The sequence below is a fragment of the Aedes aegypti genome, chromosome 2 (genome assembly GCF_002204515.2).
Source record: "Aedes aegypti strain LVP_AGWG chromosome 2, AaegL5.0 Primary Assembly, whole genome shotgun sequence".
Lineage (NCBI taxonomy): Eukaryota > Metazoa > Arthropoda > Insecta > Diptera > Culicidae > Aedes > Aedes aegypti.
This window is the reverse complement of record NC_035108.1, coordinates 22,341,994-22,356,706: the sequence shown is the minus strand read 5'-3', so window position 1 is coordinate 22,356,706 and position 14,713 is coordinate 22,341,994. Positions and strand designations below refer to the sequence as shown.

The 14,713-nt window shown below is 38.6% G+C and overlaps 1 protein-coding gene across 1 annotated transcript in view; it reads right to left on the bottom strand.

Moving 5' to 3' along the window:
- The window catches only part of LOC5571273, a 49,504-nt gene extending 39,304 nt beyond the window's left edge, over positions 1-10,200 (bottom strand). The window contains exon 1 of the mRNA XM_001653521.2: positions 9,176-10,200. Coding sequence (XP_001653571.1) covers positions 9,176-9,180 — 5 coding nt within the window. The 5' untranslated portion in view covers positions 9,181-10,200. The remainder of the gene's footprint in view (positions 1-9,175) is intronic.
- Between the last annotated feature and the right edge of the window lie 4,513 nt (positions 10,201-14,713).

Below are 14,713 nucleotides of genomic sequence, written 5' to 3'. Positions count from 1 at the left end.
AACCGAGCATTCCTCACAGCAGACCTGTAATTATGTGCGTGCAAAATTTGCAGCCTTCCGCAGCTCGGTTGCAGGGCTGCCACGTGCAATCGAAAGCCCATTTCACAAATTGGATGGATTAATTTCGCTCGGAGCTTGGAGGACGAGTGGTGTAGGACCATTCACTTTCGTTCGGCGGTATCAGTCTCGGAAAAGTGAATTTCCTTGAAGTTGTTTGAAGAAAAGGCTCCCTCTATCCACACCGACCACCTGCTACTGCTCTTAAGATGAGATTTGAACAATTTGCCTTCGTCGCACAGTGGTCAAAACAGCAATCGTACAGTCATCAACGGAAAATCCCGACAGAGAGTCAACATAAAATGTAGCTACTTCCTATTATTTTGATTTTTCAACCAAACAATTGAAACAAATAATTGATGCAATATTAAAACCACCACTAGGGTTGAAGCAATCCAAGTTGGTGTGAAAGTTCTGTGAAAAATACCACAATTGACATTTCAAAATTATTTCCAATCCAATTCATTATGCATTTTTACCACTCCGAACACGACTTTTTCATGTATATATGAATTTGTAATACTTTGTTATTGTTTTTTGTTCATTACATATTATCGAGACTGGTATGTCGTCGCGAAATTTTGATTTCTGGCCCATAGTGCGTCGTGTCAGCAGAATTTGTTGCATTTCGCTGCATGTTTGCATTCGTTCGTAGATAGGCAGATTAAACAAAATGTTTCCGATATCGGTACGAAATGACACCAAAACCGAAATGTGTTATGTTTATTATGAAAGTGGCAAACAGAAGCCAAGTCATGGTGGTCGAATTGAATTTATTGCATTCAGCGTTGAATAATACCTGCGGAGCTGACCGAGGAAAACTCAAAGCGAGAACGGTGAAATGGCACGTTGGCCGCGTATCGAGCGAAAACCGCCTTGGATAGTAAATGATAAATGTTTTCCGGAATATTAATAATGTGTAGAGAAGTGAAGAGCGAAATGATGTGGTGCATTATCTATACATTGGTTTCCCCATTTCGGTTTTATGAGTTCAAACAGGTGCCTCCACACGTAGCTAAGATGGATTCAAACGTAGGACGTATATGCCGGACATTACAGGGTCCAGTCAAGGAAACGTCCTGTCATCGAAAGTAATGGTTTCCAGAAGTAGTTGATCGATATTGCATAACCAGAAAATGATTTGATTGGATAAATGTGCCCGAGAAAATGTGTGGTGGATTTCAATAGCTGCCACATTACTTTCAGTCTTGGGCACCCCTTGTGGTTGCATGCGGATGATGTGGAAGATTTGCTGCTATTGACGTGTCTAATTTCATTCAAATATGTTACAGCCACAATGAGCTAATGATAGCTAAATATGTTGCATTTCACTAACTCAAAGATATTTATACTCTTTTATCGAATTTCAGGTTTGGAAATGGTGCATTAATTCCTTTACCTTTTATTGACAATGCCAAATAGAGGCTTTCTGTGATTCATCCAATGACCTTAAGTTTGTTCATCCATGGTCATGTCTTTGGTTAAAGTTAAATTGGTCAATAATAATTCCAATGCACTAGGAGGGTTTACCAAAACAAAATGGGAAATATTGTGTGGAACAATGACTGCTCCGTTTTTGGCAGCTCCCTAGTCTTTGTCAACTGTGGAGAAAACTTTCATTTCCAGGGCTGAGTATCTATGATGGGCTGCAATTTTGGCTTCCCAGCTCTTCGATCATTATTTTGTAACCCTGGCATTCCTTCTCTCATCTATTATGTTCCACCTTAGAACGGTGAAGGTTTTCTATGTTTTTATTTTCCGGATTGTTTGCTGCACGTTTGATGGGTTTACATATTTGGTCCATACGCTAATTTGAGGACACCAATTAAGGATACACATGAACGATCTCTTTCTATTAAACATTAGAAACCAAAGGTCAATGAATACTTGAAAAGTTTCTTCGTTGGAAAATCATTTTTTAAAATTGAATCAGGAAGGAAGTTTACTCTGTGTAATTGTTGTAGGAAGACCATGAGACCATGATGAACGTCAGCTCAAATTAGAGATGGGCGACTCACTCACGAATCATTCAAAAAAGTCGACTCACAAAATTGAGTTAACGATTCACGGTTCTTTTCAAAAGAGTCACGGTTCATTTGGACCTTATTTTTTTGAAAAATGAGTCTAAAAATTTAACCTGGATTACAGTGTTGTTCAGACTCATTTCCCCGAAAATAACATTTTCCGAACTACGAAGCCACGAACTACTACAACCATGCTCAATCCTCCTAAGATAGAAAAGGAGAGGGCTAAGCTTGAGTACTGCACACAAAATCGATCAATTTTGATCCCAGAGAGCCACAATTCAAGTTTCGGTGAAATGAAATGAGTGAGTGAGTGAGTGCGAATCATTTCACCGAAACTTGAATTGCGGCCCACCGAGATCGAAACTGTCGGATCCCATGTGCAACACTCAAACCCAACCACCTCCCCTTCCATCTCAGTAATACAACGCACAGTTATAACAGTTCATGGCTTCACAATTCGAATTTCGGGGAAATGAGTCTGGTCAACACTGCAGGATTATTATTTTTTGGGTTGGACTGCTCATAATCTAGTACCCCAGAAATGTTTGAACAGTTGATTTAGCTATATAAAAAGTTCTCATAAAAAACGATAATATATTGAATTTTGTATACCAAATACATGTTTTAGTTATGATTTTTTAAATGAGTCACTGAATCAATCAATGGGGCCCAGATAGCCGTAGCGGTAAACGCGCAGCTATTCAGCAAGACCAAGCTGAGGGTCGTGGGTTCGAATCCCACCGGTCGAGGATCTTTTCGGGTTGGAAATTTTCTCGACTTCCCAGGGCATAGAATATCTTCGTACCTGCCACACGATATACACATGCAAAAATGGTCATTGGCATAGTAAGCTCTCAGTTAATAATTGTGGAAGTGCTCATAAGAACATTAAGCTGAGAAGCAGGCTCTGTCTTAGTGGGGACGTAACGCCAGAAAGAAGAAGCATCGATCAAAAAAGTCGATTCACTTTCGTGAGTGAGTCACCTAAGTTTTTCAAGATAAGATGATACTAGATGTAGTAGACCCAGAACAACCGATTTGTCAAAAAAAATAACAATACCGCACCCAATCAAAAAGCAGGATTATACCTTTGTATTGAAGTCATAGCATACAATTTATTATATTTTGACTCAGGATCGATTTACCATTTCCAGAGCATTATTCGCGACAAGAGATGGAATAGTCGTAATTTGTTTGAAAAACACTTTGGAAAGTATATGAACATATGTTGAAAAGTAGATTTAAGATTATTGTAATATTAATAAAAATGTTTAAAATAAAAAAAAAGATACACTCCCAAAATTAGACCGTTTAGCCCATCTCTAGCTCAAATCCAAAGTAGATAAAATCGATAAAATTGGTAGGCGCAACCTGGGAGGGAGGCACGGATACTACACACGAAATTGGATACAAAAATTTTCCAAATTGCAAGGTAACTCCAGCTTGCCAACGACAATCAAGGCAGGCTTAGTGAAAATCGATAGTTTTCATTTGTTGTGTACCTTCGATCTTTCTGGATAAACATTGAAAAAGGGCCACAGTTTTCTATGCGTTTAATTCTCAGTTTTTGTGAAAACAGTAAAAATATCCTCATTCCAATACGCTATATTCATTTAAAATAAACGGTGATCTCGTGACGTTACTTTTGAATGTGCATGAATTGACTCTACAGTTAAACCTCCATGAGTCGATGTTCCAATACTCGATATCGACTCATGGAACCACACTACACTCAAAAAATCATGGTTACTATGAAAGTCCCCTCAAACAGCTATCCATAGAATATGTGTTCCTTGACTCGATATTTCCATGAGTCGTTGGACCCTTCAATGCCGACTCTTGCAGGTTTGACTGTAATTCGATTTTTGATACTTTTGATGAAACGAAAAAATATTCTTTGGCTAATTTGGCGCTTTTTTAATGTTTGTCCATTGTTTAGGACCACGGGCTGCGCAGAGTTCGAGATGCACGAGAAACAGGTTGGCTGCGTCATGACTCCTATTCTAATGGCTGCGTACTGAGCTTAAACTATTACAAAAAGACTTTACCGTCGCGGTCGAGAATTGAACCGGGAGTCTAAGCCTTACTTAACACCAAACATATGACGCGCGCCATGAAGGCCAAACTCTAGCATGTCATTTGCTTTGAACCACAGAAAACGTCAAAAGGTAGGCAATTTCCTCAGGAAATTCTACGTCTTTCAAAGTAATTAGAAGTAATCATTCCTTCAATATTGCCTAATTGAACATACTAATGGAAAATTTGACAATAGAATCGTTTTCGGCGATGCCATATTTAATAACAATCGCATTTTCCTAGCTCATGTCGTTTGCAGTACTCATGTACGATATGAATCTTCGGAAGTGTCGAAAAGTTCACAAATTTACGCATGCATTATATACAATTTCCAAAAAACCCTTATTTTCAGTAGCTCAGTAATATAAAAGAGAGTAGCACCTTTTATGGTTTGAAAATATTCCATCAATAAATGTTGATATGAACTTTTTACTAGTTGAGTCACTTCGATCAATGTTACCTTTGACTACGGTACCTTAATTGACGTTTTTCAGTTGATATGTAGATTCGTTAGGTTGAGACATTTTGTAATACAAAACTGGACTAATTGTAGGTTAAAAAAACATTTTCAATCTTAGTATGCCATCCCAGACAACCAAAACGTACGCATAACGAAATCACCTGAAGGGCTTTGTATGTGCAAAATTTCACTTATAAGATGTCGCGAAAAGGCCTTCTACACACAAAAGTGGAGGCGATATACGTGCATATACCGTTTTGACTCATATTCCGAACACTTAAGGCCATCAGTGACTTCAACTGCAACTGATTGGCATAAATTGGCTGATATTTGTGTAAATTTGAATTTCCTCGCAAAGTCTAACTGTTAGCTGTTGGGTGTACCAATAAAAATGTTGATTTAATTAGTTTTAGTATTGTTTTTACGCAAAAGTATGGAACAACATTTTGATTCAAATGCCGAACACTGTGCTCATTCTGTCTCATATTCCGAACACTTTGTCTCAAATTCCGAACAGCACGAATAAATCGCATTCAAAAGAATAATTTCGCAAATAAATTTATCTGAGCTTGTTCTACTGTTCTCAAACTAGAGAATCATCACTTCTCCCGTGGTATATATATTATTTCCATGTTATTTGATGACATATTTCAGTGAAACATTTCAACCAAATCGCCATACAAAAAACGAGTGTTCGGAATATGAGTCTGTTCGGAATTTGAGACAAAACGGTATTATGTGATGCGAAATAGCATATAACGCGAGTGTATAAATATTCTATCGAAGTTAACTTATGATAACAAATGTTGATTTGACAGCTGCTAAGGATTGATTCGACTTACTTTATACGAGTATACGGGAAACAAAATGTACAAATGAACTCAGAAAAAAAAAGGATTTTTTGCGAGGAAACTCATCAATCTGACGATTTTATTTACCGTGTTTTGCGTGTTTGATGTAATATGTATGGATAAACGAGTTATTACATGAACTTTCATGCGACTTCTGGTTGCCTGGGATATTTTGGAATTGTGGCAAAGTTTATATAAAAAGCAAGAATTTTGCTATCGAAAAATTCCAAAGCCGTAAACCAATATCAGTAGTTTGACTGAAATACTAATATAACGAATATTTTAATTAAAAAAAATCGTATGAGAGACATAAAATTCAATGATATAAGAAAATAGGGCATATAACGGCACTTCTCCGATATTACCGACGTCAGAACCTATCGTGGCGCTAACATCGACTCTGATCACTATCTAGTGATGGTGAAACTGCGCCAAAAACTATCCGTCATCAACAATGTACGGTATCGACGCCCGCCTCGGTATAACCTAGCGCGACTGGCCCAACCGAACGTCGCTGCCGCATACGCGCAGCATCTCGAGGTAGCGTTGCCGGAAGAGGGCGAGCTTGACGAAGCCCCTCTTGAGGACTGCTGGAGCAACATAAAAGCAGCCATCAACAACGCAGCCGAGAGCATCGTCGGGTACGTGGAAAGGAGGACATGTGACGATTGGTTCGACGAAGAATGCAGGCAGGTTTTGGAGGAGAAGGATGCAGCGCGGGCTGCAATGCTGCAGCAAGGAACGCGACAAAACGTGGAGCGATATAAAAGAAAACGGAAGCAGCAAACCCGTCTATTCCGGGACAAAAAGCGCCGCCTGGAAGAAGCGGAATGTGAAGAAATGGAACAGCTGCATCGTTCTCAGGAAACGCGAAAGTTCTACGAGAAGCTCAACGCATCCCGAAAAGGCTTCGTGCCGCGAGCCGAAATGTGTAGGGATAAGGACGGAAGCATCTTGACGGACGGACGTGAGGTGATTGAAAGGTGGAAGCAGCACTACGATGAACACCTGAATGGCACGGAGAACACAGGCGACGAGGGTCGCGACAGCGGAGGAAGTGACTACGTCAGCACGGCGGATGAAGGAAACCAACCTGCCCCCACATTGAGGGAAGTTAAGGATGCCATCAGCCAGCTCAAGAATAATAAGGCCGCTGGTAAAGATGGTATTGGAGCTGAACTCATCAAAATGGGCCCGTAGAGGTTGGCCGCCTGTCTGCACCGGCTGATTGTCAGAATCTGGGAAACCGAACAGCTGCCGGAGGAGTGGAAGCAAGGGGTCATATGCCCCATCTACAAGAAGGGCGACAAACTGGAATGTGAAAACTATCGTGCGATCACTATCCTGAATGCCGCCTACAAAGTGCTATCCCAGATTATCTTCCGTCGTCTATCACCAATAACAAATGAGTTTGTGGGAAGTTATCAAGCTGGTTTCATCAACGGCCGCTCGACAACGGACCAAATCTTCACTGTACGGCAAATCCTCCAGAAATGCCGTGAATACCAAGTCCCAACGCATCACCTGTTCATCGATTTCAAAGCGGCTTATGATAGCATCGACCGCGAAGAGCTATGGAAAATCATGGACGAGTACAGCTTTCCCGGGAAGCTCACAAGACTAATAAGAGCAACGATGGACGGTGTGCAGAATAGCGTGAAGATTTCGGGCGAACATTCCAGTTCGTTCGAATCCCGCCGGGGACTTCGACAGGGTGATGGACTTTCGTGCCTGCTGTTCAACATCGCGCTAGAAGGTGTCATGCGGAGAGCCGGGTTCAATAACCGAGGTACGATTTTTACAAGATCCAGCCAATTTGTTTGCTTCGCGGATGATATGGATATTGTCGGCAGAACATTTGGAACGGTGGCAGACCTCTACACCCGCCTGAAACGTGAAGCAACAAAAATCGGCCTGGTGGTGAATGCGTCAAAAACAAAGTACATGCTGATAGGCGGAACCGAGCGCGACAGAGCCCGCCTGGGAAGCAGTGTTACGATAGACGGGGATACTTTTGAGGTGGTTGATGAGTTCGTGTACCTCGGATCCTTGTTAACGGCTGATAACAACGTTAGTCGTGAAATACGGAGACGCATCATCAGTGGAAGTCGCGCCTACTATGGGCTCCAGAAGAAGCTGCGGTCGAGAAAGATTCACCCCCGCACCAAATGTACCATGTACAAAACGCTTATAAGACCGGTGGTCCTCTATGGACATGAAGCATGGACCATGCTGGAAGAGGACCTGCAAGCACTTGGAGTGTTCGAACGAAGGGTGCTTAGGACGATCTTTGGCGGAGTGCAGGAGAACGGTGTGTGGCGGCGGAGAATGAACCACGAGCTCGCTAGGCTCTTCGGCGAACCAAGTATCCAGAAGGTTGCGAAAGCCGGAAGGGTGCGCTGGGCAGGGCATGTTGCAAGACTACCGGACAACAATCCTGCAAAGATGGTGTTCGCGTCGAATCCGGTTGGCACAAGAAGGCGGGGAGCACAGCGAGCGAGGTGGCTTGATCAGGTGCAACAAGATCTGGAGAACGTGGGCCAAAATCGAGGTTGGAGAGACACAGCCTTGGACCGAGTAAATTGGCGTAACATCGTTAACGAGGTTTTATCAAATTAATTGATGTAACACCAACTAAATAAATAATAAGAAAATTTTCACAGTGTCCTCCACACTAATTGAGTTAATTTTCTACTGTAGCATCTACTTTACAGCTCAAATAAACTCCAAATACAGAAGAGTTTACCAAAATATTCATCACTTCGAAAACGTTGCATTTCGGTGCATACGCGGTGTACCTCAAGTATAAATGTTTTTTTTTGTGTGTTTACAGTAAATTTGGGATTTCCGAATCCAATTCACAGAGGAACGAATGCCCAAAATCGTGAACATTTGTATCATGTTATAACGTGCTTTCATCGGCACGGTGTCTTTAGATGACAATTTAATATATATATATATATATATATATATATATATATATATATATATATATATATATATATATATATATATATATATATATATGTGGCGCATCGGGTGACCAGAACATTTAGTTCAGAATCCCACCACAGGTGGCACTGCAAATTTCAACTTTTTAATTTGACGATTTTCAAGCACCGTGTCTTTGACAAAGTGTTAAATTAATTAAATTGAAACATTTTATTCCTAGAGTTTGCATACTTTGACAGATACGTGAATTTCTACCTTAAATGTAATGCCGCTTTCGGCATCATGTATTAGAAACGACTCAGTTTTCATTTACTTACAGGTATTCCACTAAGCAGCTCGATGATTTATTATCAAAATATCACATTTTACACAAAAGTTCTGAAATGTTATAAAACCTTTTTAAATGTATAAAAAATAAAAACTGCGGCAAATCTTTGAAATATCTGAGATAAACGCCAATTAAACGAAGAAGACAAGCAAATCTTGAAGCACTGAAACAGTTCATTTTCTATATATTTTATATCAGTTCGAAGTGGTACAGAACCCAATGCCCATGTTATTGAAACTTTCACTCAGATATCTGAAATTACATTTTCCTTCATCCCTCTGTGAACATGAAGGATAGCTTCAGTGTTACTAACTCTCACGCAAATAAAAAACCATTGTTCGTTACGTGCATAAGTTGGAGCATTGAATTGATTAAGTAACTCATCAGCATTCACAATCGTTACCCAATCTGTAAAGATACGCACCGCATATTGGTTCGTTGATTTTGTCTCCTCCGAAATTTGTCCGATTCGTGATGGTTGTACTTTAGCAAGTACTCGCGGGGACACGCACAGCTCCCAAATCGCTCCTAATGAAGCACCTCTAATCAATCCACTCGTCACAAACTGTTCACTAATTCAACACACCACTTAAAGGCGGTGGCAAGAAAAAACAATCACTTTCTTCTGCTAAACAGCAGCAGCAGCACCAATCGCCCTAATCAACCACGCTTCGGTAAGGCTCTTTTTTCCCTATCACTTGAAAATCCACCGTTAATTTGCGCGCCAACAACTTCACTTTCAATCACGTTCACTCTCTGCAATGCGAAATGCGAAATGCTGATCCACCAACTGAGACGGTCTGTTACCGACTGACGACGGATTGGACCCAATGTCTACCAACGAGCAACCGAACGGGCTGGCACTTCAAGATTTCAAGACCCCACTAAGGCCTCAAGCTCAAGACGACGACGACGATGGCAAAGACGGCGATGCTGAACAACCGACTTAACGTTTTACGCTCCGAAGAAAAGCAAAAACTACCGACTGGCTGCGCTGACTGGATTCACTTTTGCTGCTGCACTTTCGGCTTCATCTGAAGTTGTAGATGCAGATATCTATGCACCGGAGATTTAGGGCTGCTGCGTAAGCCAGACGAGTGTTTCAAACGCCTATGCCAGCTGTTGTTCGACGAAACCTTTGCCGCCCCCTGAATCACACACTTTGCCTCAAACTTCCACTCCAAGAGTTTCGTGTTAATTAGTATGCTTTACTTATCACACATGCACCACCCATTCAAAACGAAAGCATGCTCTTTGAAGTTTCTTCTTGTACTCGGCGGATGTCTTCCTGTAGAGATGCTGTGTGCTGTGGCTTCAAAGCAGCTCCTTCACTTTTTCCGTTGAAATCTGCATTCACCCGACGATTGATGCACTCGCATCAATTTTTATATAATTTAATTTAATTGAATCGTTGCACCATTAGGAACCCTGAGTCGACCAGTAAATGTTCTGCGTATTGGACAAGATTTTTGTTTTATACATGGAAACCCCACCAAAAAACTGCTCCAGCCCACCGCAAAGCTAAACTGCTCGGGTGTCATATTGTTCATGTGGTATGTAAGAGCCAATATGGGTCTGATTTATCGGCCATCCATTTGGGTGGAAATGGTTTTCAATGACAGGCCCGACCCTACTTCCCGATGGCGTGGAGTTGGCGCGTAACAATAATAAATAGACATGACGATTGAATTAGACTCACTACTGGGTGACAGGTACGAGGTTTTCCCGTGTTCGAATTGGCATGAATAGTGCACTGAATATGATCCCGGACAAACCTCAAACATTTCATCATCAACTATAATAACAAAATGTTTGTATCTCCATAACTCGATATTGAAGGGACCATCGAGTTATAGGGCAACTGTGATCCAAAGGACCATTGAGTTAGCCATTAAAACCAACTTTTACTATAGTTCTTTAACTCGATATCGAGATACAAAACATCGAGTAAGGGAGAGTTGATTGTATATCAATTTAGGGACGCTTTTCTCAAATAGGACTAATATGCAATATAGGTAATAAAACACCAATGATAGTCTAAAACCCTTCAATATTGCCTATTTTTCATATGTTTCTGGCCACTTTCATGAAAATTTATTTATTTTACTTCTGGTGATGGGGGGTTTGTTCGGCTTTTGTTCTCGGCACATTATTTGCAAAAAATTCAGCAGATATTTAATTTTTCATCTATATAAGACTAGACCTGTGCGCCGCCGCGTCACGTCGCTGGTGCCGATCAATTTTACGGGACGCCGCCGATTTTGTATTCTCTAGCCGATAAATATTTAAGCTCGAAAAACTCAATCATATCTTAAGAAAAAACGCAGGGAATACTTAGGTGAGATTTTTTCATATTTTATACACAGGATTTTTTTTTTCAAGAAACTCTTTTAAATGATTTTTCCGACATGTTTTTTATAAACTCCTCCAGTAATTTTGCTTCAAAAAATTCCAAGTGTTTTTTTTTTTTTCAGAAATTCAGATTATTCTTTAAGTGTTTCAAAGGATTCCACAATAAATTATTTATGGAATTCCTTGCGTTTGTTTAAGATTTTTCATTTTCATGGTTGCATACATTTTTGAAATTTGACATCTTATTTGTTCCATAGAAAAGAAAGAATCCCTTTTCAGTGTAATGACAAATTGAGGTAGAAACAGTTTTTTTCAGTTTTTCTTGGCGGTGTAATTTTTCATGAAAAATATCATCCATTCCGACTTATACTTTATTAAAACCAATCCCATATTTTTTTTCAGATGTTTTAGAAAATTTGCAATTGCTTTGATAAAAAATCTTTGTTTTTCCGATGCTTCGATTGAAACATGGGTTTTCAAAGAAAAGGCTTACATGGTCATTTTCCACAAAATTGGCCATAACTCAAAAACAAAAAAAAATACATTTCAAAAATTTCAGCGATTAAAGCTTATGAATTTACCTTCTCAAAAATATATTTTTGAAAGTTTTCCACTAATTGGAACATAGTTTTTCCGGTTTTTCTTTACGAATTTTCTCAACGGTGGAAAATTTTGTGGAAAACTGTTTCCAGTTAATATTTTATTTTCATTACTGAGAAAGTTTGCTTTCGTTTTCATAAAAAAAATGTATCTACGATGCTTCGTTCTTGAGTTATGATTTTTCAAAGTAAGTAGTATAGATTGTCTTTGGCAGCCATTTTGTTTTTGGTTAATTTATCAAAAAAATAAAATGTGTGTTATACAATACCAGGTAATAAGGAGCTATATATATAAGATGAGAGTATTCTTGGAGAAATCGGAAATTTACGATATAAGGTTTTTAGAGTTTTCAAGATTTTCATTTGCCCAGCGTGGTACCAGAAACATAAATGTTAATTGCTCAAAGACGGCTGCACCAAATTGCTTCATTTTTTCACAACATACTAGTATTAATGTATCATTCCGACGAGTGAATATCCGAATACGATAAAAATTCTGTAGCCTGAGACATTTACGTGGGTTATGGCTACGCGTCGATCCCCCATGGAATATCTCCGGATCCAGATGACCAATTATCAATATCGACACATATTTTAAAACTAGAAGAGTTTCTTGAGAGCTTGTGAAAAAATGGTGCAAACACAGTAAGAAACAAAAAAGTTATCGCGATTTGAATATTTTTTAGTGTTAAAAAATGAAGCTGCCGGTAGGAGTTAATATACGATTGCTGAACCCATTGCCGTTTTCAAATATATCATAGTAAGTCTAGTTTTTGAGATATTGGATTTTGAAAATATATAATTATACGTTTTCGGCCAACTTGCATGCAAGTGCACCAGCTTGTATACGAATTAATTTTACACGAAATTCAAACTTCATAATAGTTAATCAACAATATTCATAACACTTTCGATGGTCAGAAGATATTTTTTGATTATAAATGAAACGAAGAATTTTGTGTGGAGACTGCAAGCATGTTGAAATAATCGATATAACCTCAATTTAATCGTGCAATTTATATCCAATTACATCTTAAGTAAAAGTTCTATTTCCTATGCTTGGTTGATTAGATCACTCAAAAGTTTGATGAATCTTAAATTCCATAGAATTCTGACGTGCTGAAACATTTCTGAGAAAGATATTCAAGTCAGCAATCTCTAATCTAATGATTATTTGGATATAATCAAATAATTAGCATTGAGGTTTTGATTGTTAGCCATTTAAAGAACTACAATATATTTACAAAACTGCGTAGATTACAAAGAAACACAACTGTGACTTGAAATTTATCACGAAAACATATACAATTTATAAATAAATAAATAAATTAAATATTCTCATATTTAAGGTTAACATGTTTGTAGATCGTTAATGATGATTTTCTGCTGGAAGAATTTTAATATTTTCACACAATTGTGGAAAATTCTGGAAAAATAAACTTTATTACTGCATGTTTTAATCTAAAGCAATAACACGACAATTTTTTTTATTTAAAACCGTTCTTACACTCTCATGCAAAAGTTTGGGTTCACACATTTGAAAACATGCAAAAGTGTTTTTTCCATATCTCTGTGATTACACGTCCAATTGAAACTCTCTATGGGGCATTAAAAATAAAATGAGTTATTCCTACTTCGTAGGTATTTAAGCATTGATAACAGTACAATTCGTAGCTGCTTCTCCGTGGTTGACTTGAATAATTGAAGTTGCACAAGGAATCAAGAGATGTAGCTTGAAAGTGGCTTTCCATCTTCACTTTTGAGAACTCCAAAAATTAAAAAGTCAACATCATGTGTGACATCCATTGTTACTAGAGACCGAGATCACCTCTGCATCTCAATGATTGTCATAGGAAGGAGTTAGTGAGGAGGGATCATAGCTGCATGATCAGGATTCACCTTGGTAAGTGATGCAACCTCAGTTCAAAAAACACCTGTCAGCACTCCAAAGACAACGTGAACATACGGTAAGTCGACTCTTTTAGCGTCGCAGCATTCAAAGGTTATTTTTTATAATGATAAAAATGGTAAAATGCAAGGTATGGCGTTTTTAATGTTTATGTACAAGAGTTTATTTCGACACTTACAGTGTCAAACTGTTCATTTTGTTAGATCAATTAATTTAAGTGACAAAATTACGTTTCATGATATATTACCCAGTGACGAAGCTAGGGGTTTCAGGCCCCGGTGTGGAGTCAAATTTAGAGGCCCTTCAAAATAAGGGTATGTTTCAATTGACTAGTCAGCAAATCAAAACAATAATAAACTTTCCATCAATATTTCTTCATGAGTACATTGAACGATTTATTCACAGGCTTTTTAAGGACATCCTCCATAATTTTCGTTCCAGGTACCTTGAAAAGCGCAACCAGAACATTTTTCAATGATTCCCACAAAATTTTCAATGATTCCCTCAGAAAACTTCCCAGAGAAATCCTCAAAGAATTATTACAAGATTTTACTAGGAAATTGCCAAAAAGATGCCAAGAATTTTTTTTCTTAAATTTTATTGTAGTCATAAGGTATATTACGAAATCGTAAAGGTATCACTGATGCAACACGTGAAAAATTCCTAAAAGAGAGAAGTCTTTCAAAGATCTTCTGTGAATTCTGTATAATGTATCTTGTGTCTTGTATAATTCTCCTCGCCGTGCGCATAGTATTGTTGTACACGAATTACACCAATCGTAGAAAAAAAAATCTGGAGAATTCGTGACAAGATTTTCTGAGAGATCATTTTGTTGCAATTCCGTTGTTGGAGTGTTAAAGTTTTGATGAAGCAAATTTTGAAAGAATTTCTCTTAGCATTCAAATTACATACAAATTATTGGGATAAGTACTAGAGGAATCTCTATCAAAATTCATGGGGGATCCCTGGAGAAGTCTTTGTACGAAAAAACTTCTGTATGAATCTCTAGAAGAATTTCGAAAAGTGAAAATCTATGATCCTATGGAAATGTCACATAGAGCAATTCTCGCTGAAACCAGGCCGTCATCGGCACCCATCGATA